Here is a 27,410-nt window from a genome sequence, read left to right on the forward strand (position 1 = left end):
TGGCTAAATTTTAATTACTTTTAAAACCGTGACTATTTTTCAATTAACACTTGTAAATCTGACTATTTTTTAATTTCTGCCGAATTATTTAAACCGTTAATGCGTAAGACTTAAATTCCATGAATGCAATACTTTTACAACTGATCTACACAATGGATGAATATAATTGAACCTCCCCACCAACGTAACTATCTTTACGTTTAGTTTAAAATATTAAAAATGACATTAAACTAATCAAGAAAACCAGTGAGGTCTAAAACTCTATAAAGAGTTGTCGAATTTTTTCCATAGTTAGTTAACAATTAAAGGAATTTCTAACCCAAAAAAGGGGGGGGGGGGGGGGGGGTTTCTATCAGAAACATTTGCACTTTTAGTTCCTCAAATATTGAAGAATTGGAATTTTTGTTCCTTGTGAAATCTGAATAAGTATATTTGACCTTTAATTAAATGAATGTGCACTTTTAATCCCTCTTTTTTTGAATTTTAAAAGACTTTATAAGTTATGTATCATTACATCATTTGATCATACATACATTATGTTAAGTTTGAGAATTATATAATTCTAAAAGCAGTCTAAAAAAAGTACAACTCGAAGCATAAAACATCCCATATTCATGCTGGGTCCGAGGAAAGGTCGCACCTAAGGGTCTTGAATGTGATGTTCACCGTTTACTCTAATGCAAGCTTTAGTGGTTGCTTTCACATCTTGAATATGTGACTTATAAGTTACCGAGAATAACTTTACTATTGATCCAAGACTTCTCTGAGGATAGTCTAAATATGACATATAAACGGACCAAAACACATATTTTAGTAAATTGAGCATTAAATACACTTGTCCGTTTGGACATAAGAAATTTTTTTTTTTTTCAAAAAAAATTTACTTTTTTTCGAAATCAGCGTTTGTTCATAAAATTTTTAATTTTCACTTGAAGATGCATTTTGAAAATTTTAGAAAATTTAAAAAACTCCAAAAAACTAGTATTTTTCAAAATTTTTACTCATAAAATTTTAAAAATAACCAAAAATTATATTCAAATCCAAACACAACTCTAAAATTTAAATACCATTTTCATTTAAAATTTTTTTACCTCTATTTTGAAATTTTACAATTCTTATGTCCAAACCCCACTTAATCATATATGACAAGAACTAGAATTTACAAACAGCCAAAAGTGATGAAGTATTATCTCTTGCTATTATTCTGAAAATAAAAGAAATTAAAAAAAAAAGTTGGAAGTGTGGGTCCCTTAATCTTGAAATTTGCGCGCGTGGGTCCCTTAATCTTGATATTTGCGCGCGTGGGTCTGTACCTCCTTATATTAACAATCTTTTACAATCATACCAAAGGTATGGCACGAACCTTCTTGGCCGACATACCATGATTTGTAAGAGCATACATCGCTATCATATAACTGCAGATATATATATACATTGGAAGTGAAAAAAGATCATTTTTTTCTTGCTTTATAATCATCTGGATATTTTTTTAGAGAGAGGTACTGGTTCTTTCACTGACCCAGAGAAGCAAATTCTTTAGGTACATTTATTTTGAACTCTCTTTTTGCTACTTTTTGTGTTTATAATCAGTCTTTTAAATCAACCCCAGATTTGATTTTAGCTGAATTTTGCCTAATTGGTGACTTGTTTTTATGGTTTTATTGGATTTAGCTTAATTTGCAAGAAAAATGTCGTTTTTTTTCTTTTGATTTGTTCTCTTTTGTTGGGATTTTGAAGTAATTCGCAAGTTAGCAATTTTTATAGTGTTTAAATGGGACCCTAGATTCATAGAATTCAATTTCTTTCTGTTGCGTTTTTCGCTGCGTACCTGATTTTGTGGGTTTATTGGATTATAGCTGAATTTTGCATAAACTTGTCATCTTTTTTTTCTTTGATTTGCCTTTTTTTTTTCCTGGGGTTTGAATTTCTAGTAATTTCCAAGTTAGCAACTTTTATATGGTCTCTAAATGCAACTCCAGATTCATAGAATTCAATTTCTTCTTGTTGGGGTTTTGGGTGTGTGGTTTTTTTTTTTTTTTTGGAAATGTAGCTGAATTTTGCATAAAATGTCATCTTTTCTTTTCTCTATTTGTTTTTTTGGTTGGGGGGGGGGGGGGGGGGGTTTCAAGTAATTTCCAAATTAGCAATTTTTATACTCTTTAAATGCAACTCCAGATTCATAAAATTCAATTTCTTCTTCTTGGGTTTATGGTGGAGGTTGTTGGAAGAGTCTGAATTGTGCCTGGTTTGGTGGGTTTATTGGATTTTAGCTGAATTTGCAGAAAAATGTCATCTTTTTCTTTTCCTTGGTTTTATTTGGGGGGGACTTTGGAGTGATTTCCAATTTAGCAATTTGGGTTCTTCCCACTTTCTTCGGCTAGAGATATGAGAATGCTGACATTTTTTTTTTTTTTTTTTTGGTTTTTCCTGCTCCTTTAATGTCTTGTTTTAATTTGGGGCTTTTAATTTTCGTCTCTCTATATCTGAGAAAACAATGTGTTTGGTTTGCTGGACTTTTCTTGAACTCAGGGTTGAAGGGTTTTGCGGGAAAGCATGGCTTACCAAAGGGTTGACCGATTGGATTACATGAGTCTTGATGAAGAGATGGCAGATTCAATGGATGAATTCGAAGAGGTTTTCTACAGTGAGGATACGAATCTTGATGACTTTGAGCTGGTTAGTACATATACACTTTTACGTACTCCTATTCTCTGGTTTGTATTGAGTTTTGCTTTAATGTGGTTGAAATGAGTGACCACCTCAACCGAAAGCTTAACCTGTTAGAGAGAATTCGTTTATCTATTTATATTAGGTTTGCGACATGTCCTATGTTCTGGGCTGACTCATTCTTCTTTGGTCCAAGTGCGTGGAAGTTCCTTTTGATAATAATGCGTGTCAGTGAGAATTGAACCAAGGGCCTTTGTCTGCTATGATGCCTTGTTAAATGTTGATCACCTTATCTAAAACTTAATCCATTAGAGAGAGAACATGTTTATCCAGTTATGTTAGGTCTGTAACACGCTTTTGTCTTGGTGTGACGATGTGTTGAAAAGTATTGTCTTTTAGGTGGTCTAGCAGTTTAGCAAATAATTGTTTCCGCGTATATTGGATTCTGCACTCTTATTTTGTTTATTAGTTGTTGTTATTATGGCAGCGAAACATGTACCTCTTAAAGATGTTCTTCGTTTGAAAGTTCTATCGATACACAGCCAAGCACTTATTGAATTTGACCTAGTCATGTTACCTTTCCTTTTGGGTTTCATTGTCCTATTTGTTTGACGGAGTAATCACATGGAGTACCTTTTTTCAAATGAGTCCTATTTCATCAGGTGCTAAAGTACCGAGATGAGTTTTTTGGTATTTCTTCTGTTTTTAAGTTACCTTGAATTTTTGAAATGACTGCACATCAAGTGAAAGCATGAATATTTGATTACTTCGGTGTCGTATATCAACGGTGTACTCATTTACTTTTCTTAAATTTGTGAAACTGGGTAGGTAACAGAAGGGACTGATACATCTGCTGCACAAGCAAGGAAAGGGAAAGATATACAAGGTATTCCATGGGACAGATTGAATATAACCAGGCAAAGCTACAGATTGACAAGGCTCGAACAATACAGAAATTATGAAAACATACCTTTGTCGGGAGAAGCTGTAGATAAGGTCTGTATCTTCCGTTCTCTCTTTCTTTTAAGGACATAAACTTAAGACTTTAATTCTGTATTGCCAAAGTAGAATTTTAAATTTTTCTGATCTTCTATGTGATTGCTTTGCCAGGAATGTAAGCAGGTTAAAAAGGGTGGCAACTATTATGAATTCTTTTACAATACAAGATTGGTGAAGCCTACCATACTTCATTTTCAGGTATGCATTTGTTACAGATTAGGTAAATATTATAATCACATTGGGTAATTTTTGGTTTGTAGTAAATAGTTCTCTCAAGTGATCTTATCAGATGTATCGTTCTTCCTCTATGCTTCCCAATTAGATATGTTCAGACTTTTTACTTGGATGCAACAATACTTTTAACCTAAACAACATAATGCAAACTTATTGTCTTTATATTCTTTGAATGCCTTCTGAAAGCTAATATCATCCATACCCAAAAAATAAGGAATTTTTGTTTTTTTTCCATGAAAGTGTCAATGGTATTTTTGTGGTAGAACATAGGCATATGATGGGAACAAACCCATATGTAAACAAAAAGAGAAAAGCAATAAATTGCACAAGATAAAATTTGCGTGGTTCGACAATTTGCCTACTCACTGCCATACAGAGAATAGCTTTATTATTACACAGAGAAAAAAATTGCGATGATGGTTTACAAATTAGGAGCATATGCCTTTTTATAGGCAGAGGGTTAGCTGAAAAATTTTCAGTGAAGATGTGAATACCCAGAAACTTTATTTCTGCGTGGCAGAACGGCACCACAATGGTGTGCCAATTTCTTTCTTCAGACTATGCAGCCTATCTATTCTGACCCTCTCTTTCTTTCTGTCGTTTTCTTTCTTATCTCTCTTTCTTTTTTCTCTTGTCTTTTTTCTTTCTGTCTTTTTATATTTTTTTTACATATGAGTTTGTTCCCATCAATCTCCGTCTCATATCCATATACATCAAGAAAGAAAAAAGAAGATATGTTATTCTCTAGTGTGGAACCTTGGTTTTGAAATGGAAGACTTAGCATCAGCTAAGCAAAAGCTTGGGATGAAGATTAGCAGAAACATGTTTGAAGGAACCTTAAATCTGTCTCGAAGTAAAATACATACAAAAGGTACTAAGAAGGTTTAGTCTTCATGATGCAAAAACCAGAAGCAATCCTCTAGGAAGCCATCGCAATCCGTCTAAAGAGCAATTGCCAAAGTAAGATGAAGAGTACATGTCTAATGTACCATATGCTTCAACAGTAGGAAGTTTGATGTATGCTATGGTTTGTGCTAGGCCTGACATAGCCCATTAGATACATGTTAGATCCAGGAAAGGAGCATTGGGAAGGTTAAAATGGATTCGCGATACCACTAAAAAGTACCACAGGCTATGTGTTCACTTTGGGTGGTATTGTTGTTAGTTGAATGTTTAGACTTCATAAGAGTGTTGCTTGTCTACCACTGAAGCACATGGCAATCTCAGAAGCTGGAAAAAGGATGATTTGGCTCAAGAATTTCCCGAAAGAGCTGGGTAAAGAGCAAGACAATTGTAAACTCTTCAGTGATAGCCAAAGTGCGATTGATCTTGCCAAAAGTCCAGTGTTTCGTGTTAGATCAAACAAGCTCTTAAGGATTGGGAGATAGAGGAGTTTGCTCAGTTGATGCAACTCCTTAACACTGGAAGATAAAATAGGAGAGATTCACTGATTTGGGCAGCATGTAAAGATGGAAAGTTCACAGTCAGAGGATGCTAAGGTTAATTACTGAAACAACAAGGATTATATGAAATAGAATGGCCATGGAAAGCTATATGGAGGACAAAGGCACCTGTTAAAGTTGCTTGTTTTGGATGGGTTGCAGTAATGGGAGCATGTCTCACTCAGGAGAATCTGCAAAAAAAAAAGAAAAGGAATTTCTCTAAGCAACAGATGTTATATGTGCGAAGAAGAAATAGAGACAGTCAGTCATCTCTTTATTCATTGCAGGGTGGCAAAACAGTGTTGGGAGCTCTTTTTAAACATGTTCGGCATTAAGTGGGTAATGCCTAACAGTGTTAAGAGCTTGTTGGAACAATGGTGTCATCAGAAAATGGCAAAAAGGAACCAAAAGTATGGAGGACAATTCCTTTGTGTGTTTTATGGACAATGTCCATATGGCTGGAAAGAAGTAGTGTTTGTTTTGAAGGGAGAAGACAACATGTTTTCAGAATTATAAATAGCTATCTTTTGGACTTGTATTTTTGGTGTAGTAGGAGTAGTATTGAAAATATGGAGCAATACTTGGACTTTTTAGAAGAGATAGGAGATTTGTAGTTGCCATGTTAGTGGCAGATGTTGGATTGATGTAACTTGTACCATCTTGGTACCTTTTTAATAAAATTTTACCTTATAAAAAAAAAGAGCACTTAGGAGACCAGATTATAGTATATGCAGAGGAAACTACACAAGAAAGACAAAGAACATATCCTACTAATTTTATAGATTTTAGCATTACGAGCAATAAATTCAAGCAATTCAATTTGAAAATGACAGGAAAGGTTAAGTAAGCATCACTATACCTGAGTCTAGTAGGGAAGTCTCCTCCTTTCCTCTTCAATAATAGGGATTACTCAAAATTGAAGGAGATGAGATTTTCTTTAAAAATTTAGTTACACGTAGACAAGAAATGATTATGCGAGCCTTAGGTTATTGAGTGTTGACTGTTGAGATATCTGATAAAGAAGAGCACCCTGGTTCCTTATTTGTGTGCCTGTGTACTCGGTGGTACTGTGCTAGCTGTGAGTCCAATCTACGTGGTTGTGTGGACAATAAAGAGGTTCTCTTTATTCTCTTGAGATGTTAAATGCATGGAAAGTAACTTATCAATATTTGGAATTAGGGAAAATCTTTTGGTCTTTGGGTTCAAATATGAACATTTAACCATCAATTATGTATGACTGGAATATTATGCGATATCTCTTGAATGCTTACATATTAGTCAACACAGATATAAACCCCACATCAGCAGTATTAAACACCCACCTGCAAACAATTATACGAGCATTTACCATCAGTAACTCAATCACAATTCCTCTTGAATTGGAACTTAATCACAATTTTAAAGTCAACATACAAACATTTTAAACAGCAGGATTACAACCAGTTATCGAAGTTCACAGTTCGTAAGCAAATTTAATTTGAGTGAACGTATTATGTCCTAGCTTTGCGCTATCTGTTTGCTTTAGATAGCCAGCCACTATATACTTCGTTCATCTATTTTTCTGGAAAGTACTCGTCAACCAACAAAAACTCAAAATGCTAAGAAGTCTCAGTTGTTTAGAGGGCAGCGACTAGTTTTCTGAACCCAGATGAAGAAGGGAGAAAAAAGGGTTTGGAAGATCTTTCAATCGGAAAGGGTCTAAAATAATAGGGTAGTTGTAATACAGAGTAGCTACATTGAAAAGGGTCTAAAATAATTGGCACATGAAAATTATGAAAATTTGGGGGATATAGTGCATAAGAACCAAATATATTATATGAATAGGAAACCTTAAAATCTCTCTCTAAAAAAAAGAACATACTCTATTAGTTTCATCAATTTTAGCACTACAATCAATAAATTCAAGCAGTTGAATATGACAAGAAAACTTGAGTAAGCGTGCTGAAAACTATGCCTAAATCTAGCTGGGAAGTCTCCTCTTCCTCTTCAATTAGGGACTGGTCAAAAATAAAGGAATTGGGATGTGTTTTTGAATCTTGACCGCGCTAAGACAATTGCTGGAGGATCTTATCTCATGTCCAATGCTCTTGCGATAACTTCTTAACTGCAGTTACTTATCAAAACAGAATTTGTTAACTACGTATTTCTTCGAAAAATTTCGGTTTATTCTATGGTCTTTGCCTCCTAAATAATGCTTCTTTTTTGCTGAGAGGATGATTTTAATGATCTCTTTATGCCACTTCTTTTGCAGCTAAGGAACTTGGTGTGGGCTACTTCAAAACATGACGTGTATCTTATTTCGAACTACTCACTTATGCACTGGTCATCCATTTCCCAAAACCTATCAGAAGTCCTCGATTTCTCTGGACACATAGCGCCATCAGAGGTAATAGTACGCTTAGCAGTGTTGCTTCCTTTTCCATTTTAGTTTCTAGGATGCCTGTAGTTCTTCTCCTTTATGTTGGTGTCATGTTTCCAAGAAGAGGATTTTTATGTCTTTGTGTCTGATCAATTCGTTTCTTTTGTTTGCGTTTTGGCGGGGTTTGAAGGAGTACCCATTCCCCCATCCCCCGGTCGTCTAGAAAACAGATACTTTTAGAAGTCCCTCTTGAGTTTTGTTTTCAAGATTTTTTCTTTGGTTCCAATTGGATGTCAATATTAGTTGCTGTTTCTTCTCTTATTGCTTCCATCTTACCTACTCTTTGTTACTTTGGCCTCTAGAAACATGCAGGAAGTTTGTTAGAAGGTCTAACACAAACCCAGATCAGCACAATGGCAGTGAAGAATCGGTTTATGGTTGCTGGGGGCTTCCAAGGAGAACTCATTTGTAAGGTCAGTTGGATTTTATTCTATTTGTTTGTAGTAGCCTTGGGTTTGTTCTGAATGTCAGGTAAATATGGGACAATAAGGTTTCCCAGAAGATTCATGAAATGAAAGAGGGGAAGTGGAAATTAACTTTCTTACAAATGTTTATTTGGCTTATTTTAAGTTTTTAACCACGTAATGATATACGGATATGAAATCAATATGGATTATGATTGTTATAGTTGTATTAATAATGTTATGATGTAGAGTTGTTTAGTTTATCTTATTAAGAATAGTAGATCATTTTTGAAATGAAATTGTCAGAACTTTCTGATTGTTGTTGTTGTTACGTCAGAAGTGCTCTATAATCTAGAGAACAAAGAGGAAGTGGCAAAAGTGAAATGAAGATATATTGGCAATTTGAGCTTTTGCTAACTTTTTGGACTGAGTTTCCAGGAATGGTTTGTGGAAAAAAATATCTGGAACGAAATAATGCAAGAAAGCATGGGATCACTTTTCTTGTCACTTTTCATGTTAATCAAATGCAAACAGATTTTACTAGAAAGTTATTTTCTTGTACTTTCTTGCTGCTTCCACAATAATCAGACACATGGATACGTGGATTAAGTTAGAGATCGAAGGATAGGGTCATGTGACTTATCGGCAAGCTCTTTCAAGTTTTTCTCTACGTCATTCAGCAGCATTTCTTTTTAATAATCTTGCTTCTCTATTAACTATTGATAGCGGAAGACTAGCTGGTTTTGAAATATAAATAGGAGGGGTCAAAGGTGGCGGACAACTGGTATTTGGTTGCTCTGTTTCTGTAGGAGAAAAGAGTATCCATTTCTAAATCAGCACGAACTGAGATAATTAAATTTGAATGAAATAAAGACAGAAGCTTTATCCTATATGCGGCTTTGTTATCCTTGCTTAATTTAGCTTCAAATAATGCAGTGTTTGGATAAGCCAGGTATAAGCTTCTGCGCAAGGACCACTTATGAGGAGAATGCTATCACAAATGCTGTTGAGATATACGAAAGCACGAGGTAAGAATGAATATAATATCAGTTGTTGGGCTAGTTTGAAATTCAACTGATTGAAAGTATGTCGAAATTGTTTTGCAGTGGCGGGCTTCAGTTTATGGCAGCCAATAATGATTCTGGTGTGAGAGAGTATGACATGGAAAAATTTCAGCTTATGAACCACTTTCGGTTCCCTTGGCCAGTGAATGTCAGTTTCTTATCTACCTTTTACTGCTTTTTTTATTCTTCCATTTACCTTTTATTTTCTGTGGCATGGAAGGTAAAGCGTTGTTATTGACATCCTATCATAGGCTTTGTGAACACTTCTTTCTTTAAAAAATTAAGTATATATTTGTTATTGTTCATGAAAAAAAGGACGGAATGCTTGTTATCTCTCCAAATAAGGATATCTTCCTTCATCTGATTTTCTGCTGGACTAAATAATTTTACTCTACATGCGTGATATCATATGATTTTGTTTGGGATGCATGTGTCTTCGGCACTTTCACTCTCATGCATTCGTAATTTCATTGGTTATTTATGCAGCATACTTCAATGAGCCCAGATAGCAAGATTCTTACTGTTGTCGGGGATGATCTCAATGGTTTACTCGTTGATTCGTGCAACGGAAAGGTAATGAATATTTTCCTTCAAATCAGATGTAATGAAAAGTTCTTCATCATGTGCTTACCTCATATTAGTTCTTAGTTCAGAAAGTAGATTCTGAAGTATGTTGGTCATTTCTCTACTGCAGTTATAATGAAATGGTTATTTGGCAAGAATCTATTAATTGCAAATAGTTCCACTTCTATTGTTTTTTGCATTTTTCCATAGATAGGAATTTGTTGAAGCTTATTCTGTTTACAGAATGACTTCTAGGTTCTTATTTTGTTTAAAGATGTCCCATAGTCCCTTTATTTTTGGATTTTCATGGTGACTCCTCCATTTTCCGATCATATAAAATCCGTTCTAATAGAAGTTCTTACTGTATCAGACGGTTGGCTCAATTGTTGGTCATCTAGACTACTCTTTTGCTTCTGCATGGCACCCCGATGGCCGTACCTTTGCCACCGGGAATCAAGATAAAACCTGCCGAATTTGGGACTTGAGAAACCTGTCCTCGCCTACAGCAGTGCTGAAGGGAAACATGGGTGCTGTCCGATCTCTTCGTTACTCATCAGATGGGAGGTTCTTGGTGGTAGCTGAACCCGCAGATTTTGTCCACATTTATAATACTGATGCGGATTACCAGAAACGTCAAGAAATTGACATGTTTGGTGAGATATCTGGAGTATCTCTGAGTCCAGATGATGAGTCTCTATATATTGGAATCTGGGATCGAACATATGCAAGCTTGCTACAATACAACAGAAGGCATTCTTCTGAATATGTTGATTTGTTCACATAAATACCCTGATGGTTTGTTTCTTCACAGCGGGCCGATATACTGGAGAAATCAAGGGCTCCTCAGAGGTGATGAAATGATTAATTCTGGTTTTATTCAATGTTGAACTCTAGGAACTTGGCTCAGTTTTTAATCTTGTGGTTATACCATTACCATGTACAGTTTCCTTAAGAAAAGCCTTATACAGAGAGCCTTATTTCTGGTAATATACAGCCTTTCTGATGTGGTTTCTTTTGAAAATAACATGGTGCTCTTTTCTTCATAAAAGATTATTGCTGGCGATGAGCAAAAAAATCCTGTTGAAGGATACAAGATAATTCAGTTCTTGATCTTTCAAACAGGAAACATCATTTCTCTCTTGACTTTAATAGCCTTGGGATTGAAATATAACCATTATTTAAGTCCTTTTTAAAAGTGTTTATCTTTTGGAAACAAGTTTTGTTTTAGAGCTGTCAACTCTGTTGCCACCATACATCAATATTTTCTTTAATGAAGAAAATAGTGGTAACACAATATATCAATATTTTGTTTACTGAATATTTCTTTTCACTAGAGGAGCTTGGGACATCTTTAGCGAGAGTCTATCGGAAATAATTTCTCTACTTTCACAAGATAGGGATAAGATTTGCGTACACATTACCATCTCCACGATGATACGTTGAGTATATTGTTGTAATAGTAGTAGTAGAGGAGCTTGGGACAAGGAGGATCAACAAAAAAAGTTCCTAAACTCAGTGTTTACATCAAATTTTAAACAATTTAATCTTAAGTGGTCATTTGGTTGACAAACAAATTATAAAGAGATTGTAAAGTAGGGATTATTTCGGTCGACATTTGGTTCATTGTATTAAAAGTTAGATATATATTGCATATATAACTTAAAATAAAATATGGGTTCTAAAATAATAGAAGGGTGCTTTTGTTCTTTTAAATGTTTAATCATGTACTGTAAATGCACATATTTTTATTTCACATCTTATTCTATGTAATATAATACGTAGATTTATGTATAGCTTATGGGAGTATTTCTTCATTGGAAAAAGAACATTGTATAGCCGCTTTCAAAATAATAGTCGAAAAAATTCTATATGTTATATACAAAAATAATATAAATTTTATATACTTTTTCGGCTATCAAATATAAATAGTTTTTGATGTGAGCTAAAAGTGATAATACCCCTATTTCATTTGCGCGAGCAATGAAAGAGGCAATCAATTAGCATACTACTATTGTCTAACTTTATCCATGTATTATACAATACTTAATGGGTCAAACTAAACCAGTTTAAACAAACGATAAGAGTGACAAACCAGAATTAGAATATATGTCGTTGAGAAAAGTAAGTTTGTATTTGTGTACACAAGATATTTATTTTTTAAGTTTATTAATTTGACGTAAATGTCAAACGTCTAATTAATAAAATAATAGCCAAATACATAGTCAACCCTTTAAACTTAGCACTGATTTCACTTAGACACTTCGACAAACAGTGTTTCCATCAAACACTTGAAATGTACTTACAATTGTGCCAATTACCCATATTGGGGTACGGCCTAATATGAATTTACACACTCATTAAAGAGGAAAGCGCTTCCTATTAATTTTTTTTTTCATTTTCAGGGCTTAAACTTGAAACGTGTGGTTAAGGGTGTAAGAATTATATTCATCCCACCATAATCCTTGGTGATAGCTGAAGAAATATACAGAGACTACAAGTGCGATTGTTTTACAAAAAAGATGTTTATGATAAATAAGTTAGTTTTTGGTATTTAATTTTTATTTTTCACCAAATGAGGAAAAATAATATGCTCTAACCTATCCTTTAGACATCATTATCAAACTCTAATACTCAAAATTTCATTAAATTACTAAACCATTTGTTAACATTAATGCCAATCTTTAGAAAATATTTTTCACTCTTCAGGAAAAGCACCTAAACTTCTTCAGGAAAATAATTTCATAATTAAGAAAAAAGAGCGCTCTCTTTCTTATTTTTCTGTTCAATAAGATAAAATAAATGAATTGTTTTGGGAAATAATACCTCCTAAATCATTCCACTATATTCAATTCGACTCCACGTCGGAAGAAATAAAAAATCATAAAACTCGACTCAACTATAAAGCATAAATTCAGTACGAGAAAAGCTAGGGTTTGGGAACTTCTCTTCTTCCCTGCGAGCTTTGGCATATATATAACTTCTCGAATCGAAGATAATTAGGGATTTCCCCGGAAATAATTGGTGATTTGCCGGAGATAATTAGGGATTTTACCGGAGATAATCGAAGCTACTGTATCGCCGTTGCCTCCGGTGTGGCGTGTATTGCTTTTGCCTTCCGATTTCCGACTATCTTCTAATGGAAGAGAAGCACAAGTCGAAGAGAGAGGAAGAATCGAAGAAGCGTCACCGTGATAGTAAGGAGGATCGAGGAGATCGTGACAAGCATAGGGACAGAGACCACCATCGTTCCTCATCAGATAAGAAGGATCGAGAGAAAATCAGCCGCTATGATAGAGAAAAAAGTGCCGATGAAAAGTACGGTGAGAGGGATAGGGATAGAGATAGAGATAGGGCAAAGCACAAGGATAGACACAGGGATAAGGAGCGGGAAAAAAGCAGGGGCCGTGATGATAATGATGATGAAAGACCTAGTAGAGATAGAGTTAAAGAACGAGAAAAAAAGGATAAGGAAGATCGTGAAAACAGAGAGAGGGAGAGGGAGAGGGAGAGGGATAGAGAGAAAGAGAGGGAGAAGAAGAGAGATCGAGAAAGGAGGGAGAAAGAGAAAGAGAAAGAGAGAGAAAAGGAGAGGAGAGAAAGAGAGAGAGAAAAGGAGCGGAACAGGGAAAAGGATAGACACCGTGAAGTAGAAAATGGTAGCGATGATGAAGTTGATGCCAAGGATCGAGATAGAAAGAGGCGAAAGAGAAATGATGATGATCATAAGGAGAGGGAGAGGGATCGTGAAAGGAGTAGCAAATCCAACAACAAGCTCAGGGAAGATAGCACTGATGAAGTATTAGCAGAAGAAAAGAATGAGAAGAGTCGAGAAGAGGATTTTGCTGAGGAGCAAAGGAAATTAGAGGATGAGATGGAGAAGCGAAGGAGGAGAGTTCAAGAATGGCAAGAGCTAAAGAGAAAAAAAGAGGAGTCCGAAAGGGAGAAGTTTGGTGTTGCTGGAGGTGCTGAAGAAGAACCTAAATTGGGCAAAACTTGGACTTTGGAAGGAGAATCTGACGATGAAGATGCTGAGGGGAAACATGGCATGGATATTGATGTGGATGATAATGGCAAGGCTATGGATGATGATGACGGTGCGGACAAGGCGGCTAGTTCCCCTGTAATTCAGAATGGCAATGATGAGTTAATGGGGGACGACGATGATATTGACCCGTTGGATGCTTTTATGAACTCTATGGTTTTGCCTGAAGTTGAGAAGCTTAACAATGCCGTAGTCAATAATCTTGATGGTGAAAATTCTAAAAATGGTACTCATAAAGGCAAAGAAGAACAACAGCCTAAGAAGATGAGTGTGAAGAAGACTATGGGAAGAATTATTCCTGGTGAAGATTCAGATTCGGATTATGGGAACGTTGAGAATGAAGGTGATGATCCTTTGGAGGAAGAGGATGATGAAGAGTTTATGAAACGGGTGAAGAAAACCAAGGCCGAGAAACTATCAATAGTAGATCATTCGAAAATTGACTATCCTCCTTTCAGAAAGAATTTTTACATAGAAGTTAAGGAGATTTCAAGAATGAGTGCTGAAGAGGTTTCTGCTTACAGGAAACAACTGGAATTGAAGATCCATGGAAAGGATGTTCCTAAACCGATCAGAACGTGGCACCAGACGGGACTGTCCTCCAAGATGTTAGACACTATAAAGAAACTGAATTATGAGAAGCCCATGTCTATTCAGGCTCAGGCTCTGCCAGTAATTATGAGTGGCCGAGATTGCATTGGGATTGCTAAGACGGGTTCTGGTAAAACTCTGGCATTTGTATTACCAATGCTGAGACATATTAAGGACCAGCCTCCTCTGATGTCTGGAGATGGTCCTATTGGGCTGATAATGGCCCCTACGAGAGAGCTTGTGCAGCAAATTCATAGTGATATTAAGAAGTTCACTAAGGCGATGGGTCTCGTTTGTGTACCTGTGTATGGAGGTTCTGGGGTTGCTCAGCAAATTAGTGAATTGAAGCGAGGAGCTGAAATTGTTGTGTGCACTCCGGGCAGGATGATTGATATACTTTGTACAAGTGGTGGAAAGATTACGAATCTGCGAAGAGTCACTTACTTGGTCATGGATGAAGCTGATCGAATGTTTGACATGGGATTTGAACCTCAGATCACAAGAATTGTCCAAAACACACGGCCTGACCGTCAGACAGTCCTGTTCTCTGCAACTTTTCCTCGCCAGGTTGAAATATTAGCTCGTAAAGTATTGAACAAACCTGTTGAAATACAGGTAGGTGGTAGGAGTGTTGTGAACAAGGATATAACACAACTGGTTGAGGTGAGGCCAGAAGGTGAAAGATTCCTTCGGCTCCTTGAATTACTTGGTGAATGGTATGAAAAAGGAAAAATTTTGATATTTGTTCACACACAGGAGAAATGTGATGCTTTATTTAGGGATTTGCTCAAGCATGGTTATCCCTGCCTCTCCCTTCATGGGGCAAAGGATCAGACTGATCGCGAGTCCACCATATCCGACTTTAAAAGTAATGTGTGTAATTTGTTGATTGCTACTAGTATAGCAGCCAGGGGCTTAGATGTCAAGGAGCTTGAACTGGTAATCAATTATGATGTTCCGAACCATTATGAGGACTATGTTCATCGCGTTGGTCGGACTGGTCGGGCTGGTAGGAAAGGTTGTGCCATCACATTCTTATCTGAAGATGATGCAAGATATGCACCTGATCTTTTGAAAGCTTTACAACTGTCGGAGCAAGTTGTTCCAGATGACCTGAAAGCTCTCGCTGATAGTTTCATGGCGAAGGTGAATCAGGGACTTGAGCAAGCACATGGGACTGGTTATGGTGGTAGTGGTTTTAAATTTAATGAAGAAGAGGATGAAGTGAGAAGAGCCGCCAAGAAAGCACAGGCAAAAGAATATGGATTTGAGGAAGATAAATCAGATTCAGAGGATGAAGATGATGGAATTAGAAAAGCAGGTGGCGACCTCTCTCAGCAGGCTGCCCTTGCTCAGGCTGCTGCTCTTGTTGCTGCTTCCAAAGCGAGTATGGCTTCAGCGGCAACTCCAGTTTCAGCTGGTCAGCTTCTCCCCAATGGTGGCTTGCCTGTTGCATTGCCTGGTGTACTTGGTATTAATATACCAGGTGCAACAGCAGCTGTTGCTGGAAATGGACTGCCAATTGGCTCTAATGATGTGACAGCCAGAGCAACAGCATTGGCAGCTGCCTTGAACTTGCAGCACAACTTAGCAAAGATTCAGGCCGATGCAATGCCTGAACATTATGAAGCAGAATTAGAAATAAATGATTTCCCTCAAAATGCTCGCTGGAAGGTGACGCACAAGGAGACTTTGGGTCCTATTTCTGAATGGACGGGAGCTGCCATCACCACTCGAGGACAGTATGTTCCACCTGGCAAGGCACCAGGGCTTCTGGATAGGAAGCTGTACTTGTTCATTGAGGGCCCCACGGAACAATCTGTCAAGAGAGCAAAAGCAGAACTAAAACGTGTTTTGGAGGACATTACCATGCAAGCATCATCTCTTCCTGGTTCGGCTCAGCCAGGCAGATACTCAGTTGTATAAGAATGAATGTCCTTGCCATTTTTGTAATGTTTCATTTCTGATTGTTACATATTCCAGGCAAATTATTTCTTAAGTTTTGTTGCTTAATTTCGAGATGACGTTGCTTGTAAATCTATACAGGTTTAACAGGATACATGATTATTCCCCCTGATATTCTAAGTATTAGCTTCTGAAAGAAAAAGCTCGGCTCGACTCAAGGGCACTGATAGCACTGACCTCCTGACTTGATTAGTCCGGCTTTGGCTAAACCCTTGTTTGATACAAAACTTGGGTTTTTCTTCTTCGCGCCACATTCTTTCTGTTTCTTACTTCACTCTTCTTTTCTTTCGTGGTTAGCCATGGTTTGCTATATGATTATATAAACCGTTATTATGAACTTGAATTGAAACAGCCGCAGGGAGATTACATAGAGTTGCACAAGAAGAGACATGGGTATCACTGATAACTTTGAGCATAAATGCAACAAGGAGGATCATAAGTGCTCCCAGACTACCCAAAAGGTTTTACCCTAGTTCAGTCCCCTTGCAGTTTATCTTCGTATTTTTCTCATACCTTTCATGTATTGAATCTGAAATTTGTGGTTTTCTTTTTGACGACTCCAATGAGCTCTGAGTATCAAAGTAATATGTTTGGTAAGAGATGCTATGCTGAAAAGGCCCAAATGAAGGAACACGCAAGGAACTATTTAAAATCAAGTTATTGTTTTAGTTCATGTTTTGTAAGGATTATTTTAGCTCATTCATGGGTTTAGTTCACTTTTGAAACACCCTTCCAGCAGTTTTGGGTTACTTTTTTATGAGATATCATCTAATTGTTCCCTCTGCCATTTTATAATCACTGTGTTTACCTGGACAAGGTTAAAGTAACAACTAAAAGTTAGTTTCATATGAAAAAAATTTAAATTAAAGTCTAAATTTTAAATAGTTAAATGAATTTGAATTCTTAAGAATTGTAAATATAGAGAATACTATTATTATTGGAATTGCATCATGCATGTTGGGAGGACCTCCCCATGTGGAAAGGGTTGTCAATATTAATTGGGATGGAGGGAGTATTACCTATATTTCACATAATATTGTTGGTTATTTTTGAACGTCATTGCTATATGTTACAGAAATGATTGAGATTAGGAGTGTTAATTAGTTAGGCCTATTTGGTTGCTAAGTCCCTATTATCTTAGATTGAGGCAGTCTTTAAAGCATTAGATATAATCCATAATGGTAATGCCTCCATATATCTGAATAATGCAATTGCATTTCCATGTGTGGCATAATCCAGTTGTCTCGGGGTTTTACTTTAGGTTTTCTCTTTTCTCTCAACTCAAATCAGTTGTAGGATCTCTGATGCTTATTTGGTGACTATGTCTACTTTTTGTTGTATTTGAGGTTGAACAGATCGTGTCTTTTAAATTTCCTTTTCATATTTGCATGCTGATAGTGGAAGAGAATAGTCAAAAGCAACTTTTGTTGGGCCAGGTTTTACCATGAAACCTTCCAATTATGATCGGTTTATCGGACCGACAGGTTTACGCCTTCTTGAAAGCATGTGACACTTCCTGAACTTAAATGCACGTTCAATCTTGAGAGCATTGGGGTGAAAAAAATCCTAATGGTCCAAAGTTTACATCTCTAGGCTAGGTGTTGTAACCAAAGGAACCAATAACCGTCATTGAGATAATCTTCCTTTTGCAATGGTGTATCCGAGTTTATGTAGTTGATGTTTCATATCTTTAATTTTCTCTGTGAATCTAGGTAATTGTCAGTGAGCTTGGTCTTGTCTCCCCTGCTGGAAAATTCGTATGGGGTAAGGTGTGCTTTCGGTGCTTGTTACTCTATGTTCTCTCTAGATTTTTCTTTTAGTTGCTGCTATGTTGTTTGGATCCTCGAAAATGCTGCTGAATTTGACATGGATCAAACAAGGACATTTTTGTAGGATCCGAGCAAACATAGGTTGCTGATGAGTCATTCCTCAGATGGTGAATGCAGGGAAACACACAATTGACGAATAATCCTGAAAATGATGGTTCTATCAATGCAGTTCACTTGCATAGTAGTTGAGAATAGTAGAGAAAGGGGTCAATTTGGTGTTTCAGATTTGCATAACTGATCTATTAGTCTCATCAGAATTTTCTGATGCTGGTTTTGTAGTGATGTAGAACACCTAATGGAGAGGGAAAAAGGAAGTATGGAGCAACGCTTGAAATCTATCATTCACCTTGTGGTGTGATAGTGCTCTTGGGTTAATTTATACATTATGTTTTTTTCCACATCATAATATTGCTGGAGGTGAAGCACCCTGGGCTTTGTCTAGTGGTTAGAGCTTAAATCATAATGTGTGGGTAAGGCACACGTTACGGGTTCGAATCTTGCTGCTGACAAAAACTTGGTATTTAAGGTGAGAAAGGTGGAGGGTGGGACTCATTATCCACCGAGTTTTGAACAGTGTGCTACTAGCCTTAGATTTTTCGGTTATAAAAAGTAGTTCCTGGAGGCGGATTGTGTACATCATATAGTAAAGAAGCTTGAAAGAGAGAACCAGGAATGAAATAGCGAGACCAAACGAGCGGAGGTTGACGATAAGAGCGTAAGACTTCATGTGAGTGGTAGAGCCCTTGATCCTTTAAAGAATGTAATTATCCTTAATATTCAGGAGCAAAAGAAAGAACATACTCATGAAAGTTAAAGAACATACTCATATGAAAGTTCCCCTGTTACGATACAACTAACTGTCTGCATGTTAATCGGCTGATAGTAACATCAAATTCCATGAGCTTTAACTATCAATGTAGTCAACAAGCTTTAGATTTTTGCAAGCTTCACAAGGGTCTATCTTTTCAGACAGCGCTCCTGCAAAATCTGGAAAAACAACAAAATGTTGCTTGATCCATTTATGGTGTTGCTTGAATCCGTAGACAATAAGGGAACAGGATGAGAAAAATGTTATTGTGTTTTAAAGTGGGATTAGTTTAGCTTAGAATGGTGGATTCCTTGTTTATTGGGTATATGAATGTATTCCAGAAAATATTACTATTTCCTTCTATCATAAGAGTGCTTCAAGTGAAAATTTTCTTGTAAAAATGGCGTGTGGTAGCCACTAAATAAGGTGGTGTTTATTTTTTATCCACCAATTTTAATGTTGAGCAAAAATAGCCACTATTCTATTAAAATTAATATGAAAAGACATTTTTACCCTTTCTTCTATTTCTTTTATTCCCAAACCCTTCCTTTATACACTTCTTTAATTTAAGTTCAGAGCCAAAATTTCATAGGTAAAATTTCGCTCCCTCAATATCGCTCCTGCCCAGCCCACAAAAATTTTCTGCGTATACTTTGTCCAACTTAATCTCTTCTCATTTGTCATCTTCTCTGCAGCGAACCATCGTACTGGTATGTTTTCGATTCTGCTTTTATGCATTTTTCTTTTTGTATATCTCTAATCGTGATCAATGCTGTATTTGTCATCAAGTATGTGTGAAATGTCCAAAATAATGATTATAACTTGATTCGTTGAGGAATAAGGTGCAGATTTTTGTGAGAAAGTTATTGAGAAGCTTTTGGTATTGAAATGTGTTTGTGGTTCAATCAATATATTGATTATGTAAGGACATTTCAGAAAAATAGTCCTAAGAATTTGTAAGCTAGCTGTGTTTAGGAATTTTAGTTAACTGTGCTTCTATTAAAGATGCATCTAATTAGGTCCTGAATTTTAGTTTTTTAGTTTAAATATTAAGGACATTTCAGAAAAATAGTCCTACGAATTTGTAAGCTAATTTTAGTTAATTGTGCTTCTATTAAAGATGCATCTAATTAGGTCCTGAATTTTAGTTTTTTAGTTTAAATATTAAGGACATTTTAGAAAAATAGTCCTAAGAATTTGTAAGCTAATTTTAGTTAATTGTGCTTTTATTAAAGATGCATCTAATTAGGTCCTGGATTTTAGTTTTTTAGTTTAAATATTAAGGATATTTCAGAAAAATAGTCCTAAGAATTTGTAAGCTAAGTTTAGTTAATTGTGCTTCTATTAAAGATGCATCTAATTAGGTTCTGGATTTTAGTTTTTTAGTTTAAATATTAAGGACATTTCAGAAAAATAGTCCTAAGAATTTGTAAGCTAATTTTAGTTTATTGTTCTTCTATTAAAGATGCATCTAATTAGGTCCTGGATTTTAGTTTTTTAGTTTAAATATTAAGGACATTTCAGAAAAATAGTCCTAAGAATTTGTAAGCTAATTTTAGTTTACTGTTCTTCTATTAAAGATGCATCTACTTAGGTCCTGGATTTTAGTTTTTTAGTTTAAATATTAAGGACATTTCAGAAAAATAGTCCTAAGAATTTGTAAGCTAAGTTTAGTTTACTGTTCTTCTATTAAAGATGCATCTACTTAGGTCCTGGATTTTAGTTTTTTAGTTTAAATATTAAGGACATTTCAGAAAAATAGTCCTAATGTTTACGTTCTATTTCCTTCTTTGTAGTGTGCTAATGGAAGGAGATCGTATTTTCGAGTTTGATGATTGGCGTAATTTGATGAGCTATTGGAAAGGAGATTTTCAGTATAAGGAAACAATAAAAAGTTTCTTGTCGAACACGCAATGGAAGAAGTTGAGGGATGGTGTTTTCGAAAACTTTTTCCGATTACAAGGTGTGAAGTTCTGTGGTAGACTTATTCATTGTGTGTTGCTTTCAGAAATTATAAGCAATGACTCGCATTCAATGACATTCAAGGTTTTTGATCATGAAGTGAAGTTTACACGTGAAGCGTTCCAGATAATTACTGGGTTGAAATGTTCTTCTTCAGTGGACTTCAAAGTTTTAGGTGAAAGAGAGAATAGGCTTTCGAAAGTCTACTTCCCTGGAAAGGATAGAATCGAGTTAGGCGATTTGTGGCATTTTATTACTAGTCACCCATATGGTACAACTGCATCATTTGTAGGCAGCCATGACGATGTGGTGAAGTTGGCAACAATTTATTTTGTTGAATCTGTGTTGATGGGGAAGCGCAAGAATCGGAATGTGTCTGAGCGGGTAATGAAAATCGTAGATGACGATGAACTCTGCTCTTCTTTCAATTGGGGCTCTCTTTGTTATGAAAAGTTACTAAAATCATTGAAGAGCTGCTTGAAGCCCAAACAAAATACTTCAGAGAATGAGAATGAGAATGAGAAAGAGAAAGAGAAAGATAAAGAGAAGGACAGTTATACTATACTTGGCTTCCCTTTCGCCTTCTGTGTTTGGATTATGGAAGTATTCCCAATTTTTCAGGAAAAATAATTTGTGAACTTCAGAGAATGTGGGTTCCCCCGGATGCTATGTTATTCAGATATGAAATCTCCACATTATGACACCCTATGTAAAAAGTACTTCCATAATGAAAAAGTAAGTTAACAGGATTACTAGCTATTTTTTTGTTTATGTGTTTTAGTTCTGAATACTTACGTTTTTTTCTTATATAATAGTTGTATCAGTTGCTCGAGATGGTACCATTTCTTTCTTCTGAAGTAGATGCGGAGCCCACTAGTGTGCATGTGCCATTGTCTCAAGATCAAAGTTCAATGCCTTCAACACAATTTGATGAAGTCTTGCTTAAGAAAATTGTTAACGTAGGTTTTCTGTCTTTGAATACCATTAGTTTTTTATTTGCTTATTTTTGCTTAAGAGACTTTTTTGTTTTTATGGTTTTTGATTCAGAGATTATCGGAGAAGTTCAAAAAGGATATGGAGGTAGAATGTACTAGAATACATCAAAAAATAGCTTTATCAGAAAAAAGGATTCAAAATGACATCAAGGTAATATCCTTAATTTCTGTGCTTGTAACTCTAAGTTAAGGACACCATGTCCTTAATTTTTGAGCTTGTAACTCTCAGTTTAGGACTTCATATTCTTAACTTTTGAACTTGTAACTCTAAGTTCAGGACTATACGTCCTTAACTTTTGAACTTGTAACTCTAAGTTCAGGACTACACGTCCTTAACTTTTGAACTTGTAACTCTAAGTTCAGGACTACACGTCCTTAACTTTTTAACTTGTAACTCTAAGTTCAGGACTACATGTCCTTAACTTTTTAACTTGTAGCTCTAAGTTCGGGACTACATGTCCTTAACTTTTTAACTTGTAGCTCTAAGTTCAGGACTACCTGCCCTTAACTTTTTAACTTGTAACTCTAAGTTCAGGACTACCTGTCCTTAACTTTTTAACTTGTAGCTCTAAGTTCAAGACTACATGTCCTTAACTTTTTAACTTGTAGCTCTAAGTTCAGGACTACATGTCCTTAACTTTTTAACTTGTAGCTCTAAGTTCAGGACTACATGTCCTTAACTTTTTAACTTGTAACTCTAAGTTCAGGACTACCTGTCCTTAACTTTTTAACTTGTAGCTCTAAGTTCAGGACTACATGTCCTTAACTTTTTAACTTGTAGCTCTAAGTTCAGGACTACATGTCCTTAACTTTTTAACTTGTAGCTCTAAGTTCAGGACTACCTGTCCTTAACTTTTTAACTTGTAACTCTAAGTTCATGACTACATGTCCTTAACTTATAAGCAGCTAACATTCTGATTCTTATTTTAAATACTATCTCACAGGCTTTAAAGAAAAACCTAGGATCAAAGATTGATACTTTATTGAAGCTTCTTGACAAACCTCATGAAAGGACCATAAAGAGAGAACCTAGTGTTCCAATTAGCAAAGATGCAGTTGATGATCAATGTGATGATATAGATGTGCATGTAGAAGATCATTATGAAAGCGATTATAGAGATGCGCATCTAGAAGATGAAACTGATATTGGCATCGAAATTGGGAAAGGTTAGATACAGTTTTTGAATTTGTTATCATTGAAATTTATATTCAATAGCATAATACATATAAACTTTTTTGTGATTACAAATGTATGTAGAATCTTTTGATGGAGTGTAAGTTCAAGATGGAATGGAATGTCAAGACCAGGACAATCTAAAAGAGACAAGTGTAATAGACATAATTTGTAAATCTGGAGTGCAATCTCAGGATTTAGAAAATCCATTGGGAACAAGTATAAGTAAGATTGTATGCAAATGTGTTGAAAAAATATATGATCTATCTACACCTCTCTCACTTAAAGAGAAATTTGGAAATCAAAATGATGCCAATCAAGGTTAGATGGAATTTTCATGACATGTTGAATGTTAGTTTTAGTAAACTATTAGTAACAAGTATTAATTGTAAATGTTACAGAATCTTTTGAAACTGCAAGGAAAGAAGATGGAGTGGACTATCATGATGATGAAATTTCAAAAGAGAGAAGTGGAGGACAATCTCAAGACATAGAAAATACCCAAGGAACAAGCATAAGTAAGATTGTTTGCAAATGTATAGAAGGAACGTATGATATCTCTACACCTCTCTCTCTTACAGACAATATTGGAAGCCAAAAAAATGCTAGTCAAGATAATGATTTAACTGGCATGATCTTGACAGTTGCAAAAGGTTAGACGGGATTTTTTTCATCTTATACATGTTTGTTTTAATAAAAGATTAGTAACAAGTACTAATTGTGTTAGCTCCTGTAAATATTTTGCAAAATCATGTGAACTTGCAATCGAAGAACATGGAGAACAGTTGCAAGATAAAGAAAATGCAAACAATATGTCAACACTATTGTCTGTTAAAGAAATACAAGAAGGCAGCGTGGCCAACACAAGTATTGATTGTGTCCTTAATATTGTATTCATAATTGAAATTGTCAGGACATTTCAAAAATTATGTCCTTAGTTTTTGTCTCTTCATTTGACAATTTATAGAATTGACGACTTGCAGCAAACTAATGTATATGTAGTATTGCTTGCAGAGCAAAACAAAAATGAAGCCGTTAACCAATATACTAGGAAAAGGAAGAGAGATAGTATTGGTTTTGATGGTCCATCATTTGCTATTCTTACTCCTACTCCTCCGACTACACAAATGAGCATTGATGAGGGTTTGTCTATGGAGGTTGAAGGAAATGTTGAAGAAGAGCTTGGTCGAGGGAAAAGGAATAAGAAGCTTAGTTGGCAATTGAAATCTCCTTTTGAACAGAAAAGAAAAAGAGGAACATCGATGGCACACAATGAAAATACTCCTAAGTATACAGGCTGGATAAAATCAAAATATACTCGTACATGTATTTTTTATTATGCCAAAGATGATAAAAACTTATTGAAGAAATTTATTGGGTGGTTGGGCAAGGAGAAATGGAAAGGTCGCAAAAAAGTGTAAGTCCCTAAATGTATTCATTATTTCTTAATTGCTTACATTTGTCCTTAACTTTTGAACTTGTAACTGTAAGTTAAGGACTACATGTCCTTAACTTTTGAATTTGCAACTCTAACTTCAGAACCAAGTGTCCTTAATTTTTGAACTTTCACTCTAAGTTTAGGACCAATTGTCCTTAACTTATGCGCTTGTTACTCTAAGTTCATGACTAATTGTCCTTTAATTTATGAGCTAGTAAGTCTAAGTTCAGGACCAAGTGTCCTTAACTTTTGAACTTGTAACTGTAAGTTAAGGACATCCTGTCCTTAACTTTTGAATTTGCAACTCTAACTTCAGGACCAAGTGTCCTTAATTTTTGAACTTCCACTCTAAGTTCAGGACCAATTGTCCTTAACTTATGCGCTTGTTACTCTAAGTTCATGACTAATTGTCCTTTAATTTATGAGCTAGTAAGTCTAAGTTCAGGACCAAGTGTCCTTAACTTTTGAACTTGTAACTGTAAGTTAAGGACTACATATCCTTAACTTTTGAATTTGCAACTCTAACTTCAGGACCAAGTGTCCTTAATTTTTGAACTTCCACTCTAAGTTCAGGACCAATTGTCCTTAACTTATGCGCTTGTTACTCTAAGTTCATGACTAATTGTCCTTTAATTTATGAGCTAGTAAGTCTAAGTTCAGGACCAAGTGTCCTTAACTTTTGAACTTGTAACTGTAAGTTAAGGACATCCTGTCCTTAACTTTTGAATTTGCAAATCTAACTTCAGGACCAAGAATCCTTAATTAGGAATTGAGAACTAACTTATAAACTTTCTAACTTTGATATTTTCAAAATTTTCAGGGGACAAACTGATATATATGCTGAGGATAATGGTGTGAGAAAGAATCCATATAAATTGTACCATCAAAAAATCAGTAGAAAAATGTTCTTCCTTGAGCTTGCAGATAGTAGCTTTGTACTTGATGATAAGGTTTGATAATTCACAAGGCATTTGTTTTCTTTCTTCTTAATTTATTATTTTTTATTTATTTATGACTGATGGATTTTTTTTCTTTTTTTGCCTTTTTATGAAGCATATTGACATTGCCCTGTATTATTTGAGAAAGAAGGAATGCTACCACCCTTGCGCCCATCCTTTTCGTTGCACAACTACAGATATACTTTTTGATAACTATATGCTAATTGTGTATAAGGATTTCAATGAAGATGCTTCAGATTTATTTTGGTGTGATGATAATCAGTTGGTTCTCACACCATATGTGTGGGGTGACAATCGTAGATGTGGAATTGCTTGGACAGAGGTTGACAAAATCTTTTTTCCATGTCGGCTTCCTTCAGAAGATAATGATGTTGTGACACATTTTCTTTTGGGGGTATTGGACTTGAATGAGAGAAAGATTGATGTGTACGATTCCATATATAGTGAGCCATATGAGCAAGGAATGAAACACATTGAAATGTATGCACGCATGATCCCCCACTTGCTAAAGTTCTCACAATTTGAGAAAAATCACAAGTCTTTTGGAAATGCATTCAACAAATTTGATATTCAGTGGCAAAGATCACCACACCAAACTGGATCGTACGTGTTGTCATTTGCTATATAATTTATATGTACTTTAGATTTAATTTTATTAAAGATATTATTTAATTGACTCCATATTTTTCTTAGGACTGATTGTGGTGCATTCCTAATCAAGTATGTGGAGTTGTTGATGATGGAAAAGGATGTGGAGAAATTCCAACCTGAGGACATATCAAACTTCAGAAAAGAACTTGCAGCAAATCTTTGGGCACATGGAGAGTGGAAAAAAAATTCTGGTTATGATACACCACCAGAAAATGTCGGCGACGATTATGATAGTGAAAATGAAACTTCCTGCCTAAAGGAGCTGTAGTGTAACTACATCCTTATTTGTTGAAGGATGAAAATAATATTGAAGACATATTTTTTTAAATGTGCTAAACTTCTGGAATATAGACAATAAACTGAGATTTCCAGAAGTTAAGGACATTTTAGAAATTTATGTCCTATATATTAGATTCATACTTCAAATATTCAGGACGTTTCAAAAAATTATGTCCTGAAGTCTACTTGTACCAATCTCATTTTAAAAATAAGATGTAGCAAGTTGTGTTTAGCAAGCTGCAGATGCCAATTTTATAACTACTGATTTGTCCATTTTAAATTGTCAGTTTTTTATTAAATCTGTAGAGATATAGCAAAAGATACATTGATTGTTGTAGAACTTCAGGACATTATGTTCATAAACGTCCTGATTTGTTGAAGGATGAAAATAATATTCAGGACATATTTTTCTGAAATGTCCTGAACTTCTGAAAATCTAGATAATAATCCAGAAGTTAAGGACATTTTAAAAATTTATGTCCTTAATATTAGATTCATACTTGAAATTTTCAGGACTTGTAAAAGATTATGTCCTTAACTTTTACTTGTACCAATCTCATTTTAAAAATAAAGATGTAGCAAGTTGCAGGCGTCAAATTATATAAAGAAAAGGACTTTCTTGTTTACTTACGGCAAGAATAAAATCCCATAAACAATAATTGGTCCGACAAAGGTAAATTGAACTCCCAGAAAAAGAAAAAGAAACAAAGAGCAAGTAAGTGCAAAGAAACTTTGAAAATTCAGGACATCTTTTATATAACCATCTGCTAATGTTTACTTGCTCAAATAAAAATAATCTAAATGAATCCAATTTATAGCAAAAACTTAAAAGAGTAGATAAACATAAGTAGATATATCTATTATTCTCTATGCTTCCTTAAAAATGGATGGATTGCCGGAGAATATATACAAGATTTTCTATTA

At 35.3% G+C, this 27,410-nt stretch overlaps 4 protein-coding genes across 9 annotated transcripts; all 4 read left to right on the top strand.

The window, feature by feature from the left end:
• Nucleotides 1-1,352: 1,352 nt before the first annotated feature.
• LOC104107903 (uncharacterized WD repeat-containing protein C2A9.03-like) lies at nt 1,353-10,780 on the top strand. The gene is made up of 10 exons (XM_009616824.4): nt 1,353-1,540; nt 2,530-2,676; nt 3,496-3,663; nt 3,778-3,864; nt 7,594-7,728; nt 8,064-8,174; nt 9,102-9,193; nt 9,272-9,377; nt 9,716-9,802; nt 10,164-10,780. The coding sequence occupies exons 2-10, from the start codon at nt 2,554-2,556 to the stop codon at nt 10,575-10,577; spliced, it is 1,323 nt and encodes a 440-aa protein (XP_009615119.1). The 5' UTR covers nt 1,353-1,540; nt 2,530-2,553; the 3' UTR covers nt 10,578-10,780.
• Nucleotides 10,781-12,626: 1,846 nt separating this feature from the next.
• On the top strand, nt 12,627-16,503 carry LOC138891352 (DEAD-box ATP-dependent RNA helicase 45). Its single transcript, XM_070190003.1, has one exon. It carries the CDS (start codon nt 12,930-12,932, stop codon nt 16,350-16,352), a length of 3,423 nt encoding a protein of 1,140 aa, XP_070046104.1. The 5' UTR covers nt 12,627-12,929; the 3' UTR covers nt 16,353-16,503.
• A 146-nt stretch (nt 16,504-16,649) lies between these two features.
• LOC104107904 (uncharacterized) lies at nt 16,650-26,759 on the top strand. Of its 6 annotated transcripts, none has more exons than XM_070190004.1 (11): nt 16,650-16,852; nt 18,104-19,738; nt 20,825-21,725; nt 21,806-21,949; nt 22,038-22,136; nt 22,930-23,152; nt 23,561-23,812; nt 24,174-24,576; nt 25,418-25,547; nt 25,651-26,159; nt 26,250-26,759. In XM_070190004.1, the coding sequence occupies exons 3-11, from the start codon at nt 21,654-21,656 to the stop codon at nt 26,473-26,475; spliced, it is 2,058 nt and encodes a 685-aa protein (XP_070046105.1). In that variant the 5' UTR covers nt 16,650-16,852; nt 18,104-19,738; nt 20,825-21,653; the 3' UTR covers nt 26,476-26,759. The 6 variants fall into 6 exon arrangements, with proteins under 6 accessions (XP_070046105.1, XP_070046107.1, XP_070046108.1 ...); XM_070190006.1 differs by lacking the exon at nt 16,650-16,852 and having other exon boundaries at nt 16,870-18,160; nt 18,285-19,738; XM_070190007.1 differs by lacking the exon at nt 16,650-16,852 and having other exon boundaries at nt 16,870-18,155; nt 18,325-19,738.
• On the top strand, nt 20,832-21,620 carry LOC138903409 (uncharacterized). Its single transcript, XM_070191383.1, has one exon. The coding sequence runs from the start codon at nt 20,832-20,834 to the stop codon at nt 21,618-21,620; it is 789 nt and encodes a 262-aa protein (XP_070047484.1).
• Nucleotides 26,760-27,410: the final 651 nt, after the last annotated feature.

Source organism: Nicotiana tomentosiformis, chromosome 12 (assembly GCF_000390325.3).
Source record: "Nicotiana tomentosiformis chromosome 12, ASM39032v3, whole genome shotgun sequence".
NCBI classification, from domain to species: domain Eukaryota; kingdom Viridiplantae; phylum Streptophyta; class Magnoliopsida; order Solanales; family Solanaceae; genus Nicotiana; species Nicotiana tomentosiformis.

Excerpts from the sequence above, each read along its gene's own strand:
- LOC138903409 (XM_070191383.1), top strand. The coding sequence starts at position 20,832 with ATGGAAGGAGATCGTATTTTCGAGTTTGATGATTGGCGTAATTTGATG.
- LOC138891352 (XM_070190003.1), top strand. The coding sequence starts at position 12,930 with ATGGAAGAGAAGCACAAGTCGAAGAGAGAGGAAGAATCGAAGAAGCGT.
- LOC104107903 (XM_009616824.4), top strand. The coding sequence starts at position 2,554 with ATGGCTTACCAAAGGGTTGACCGATTGGATTACATGAGTCTTGATGAA. Across the intron at positions 8,175-9,101 it reads AAGGAGAACTCATTTGTAAG|TGTTTGGATAAGCCAGGTAT; the intron begins GTCAGTTGGATT and ends CAAATAATGCAG. Across the intron at positions 9,803-10,163 it reads TTGATTCGTGCAACGGAAAG|ACGGTTGGCTCAATTGTTGG; the intron begins GTAATGAATATT and ends TTACTGTATCAG.
- LOC104107904 (XM_070190004.1), top strand. The coding sequence starts at position 21,654 with ATGCTATGTTATTCAGATATGAAATCTCCACATTATGACACCCTATGT. Across the intron at positions 22,137-22,929 it reads GGATTCAAAATGACATCAAG|GCTTTAAAGAAAAACCTAGG; the intron begins GTAATATCCTTA and ends ACTATCTCACAG. Across the intron at positions 25,548-25,650 it reads GCTTTGTACTTGATGATAAG|CATATTGACATTGCCCTGTA; the intron begins GTTTGATAATTC and ends CTTTTTATGAAG.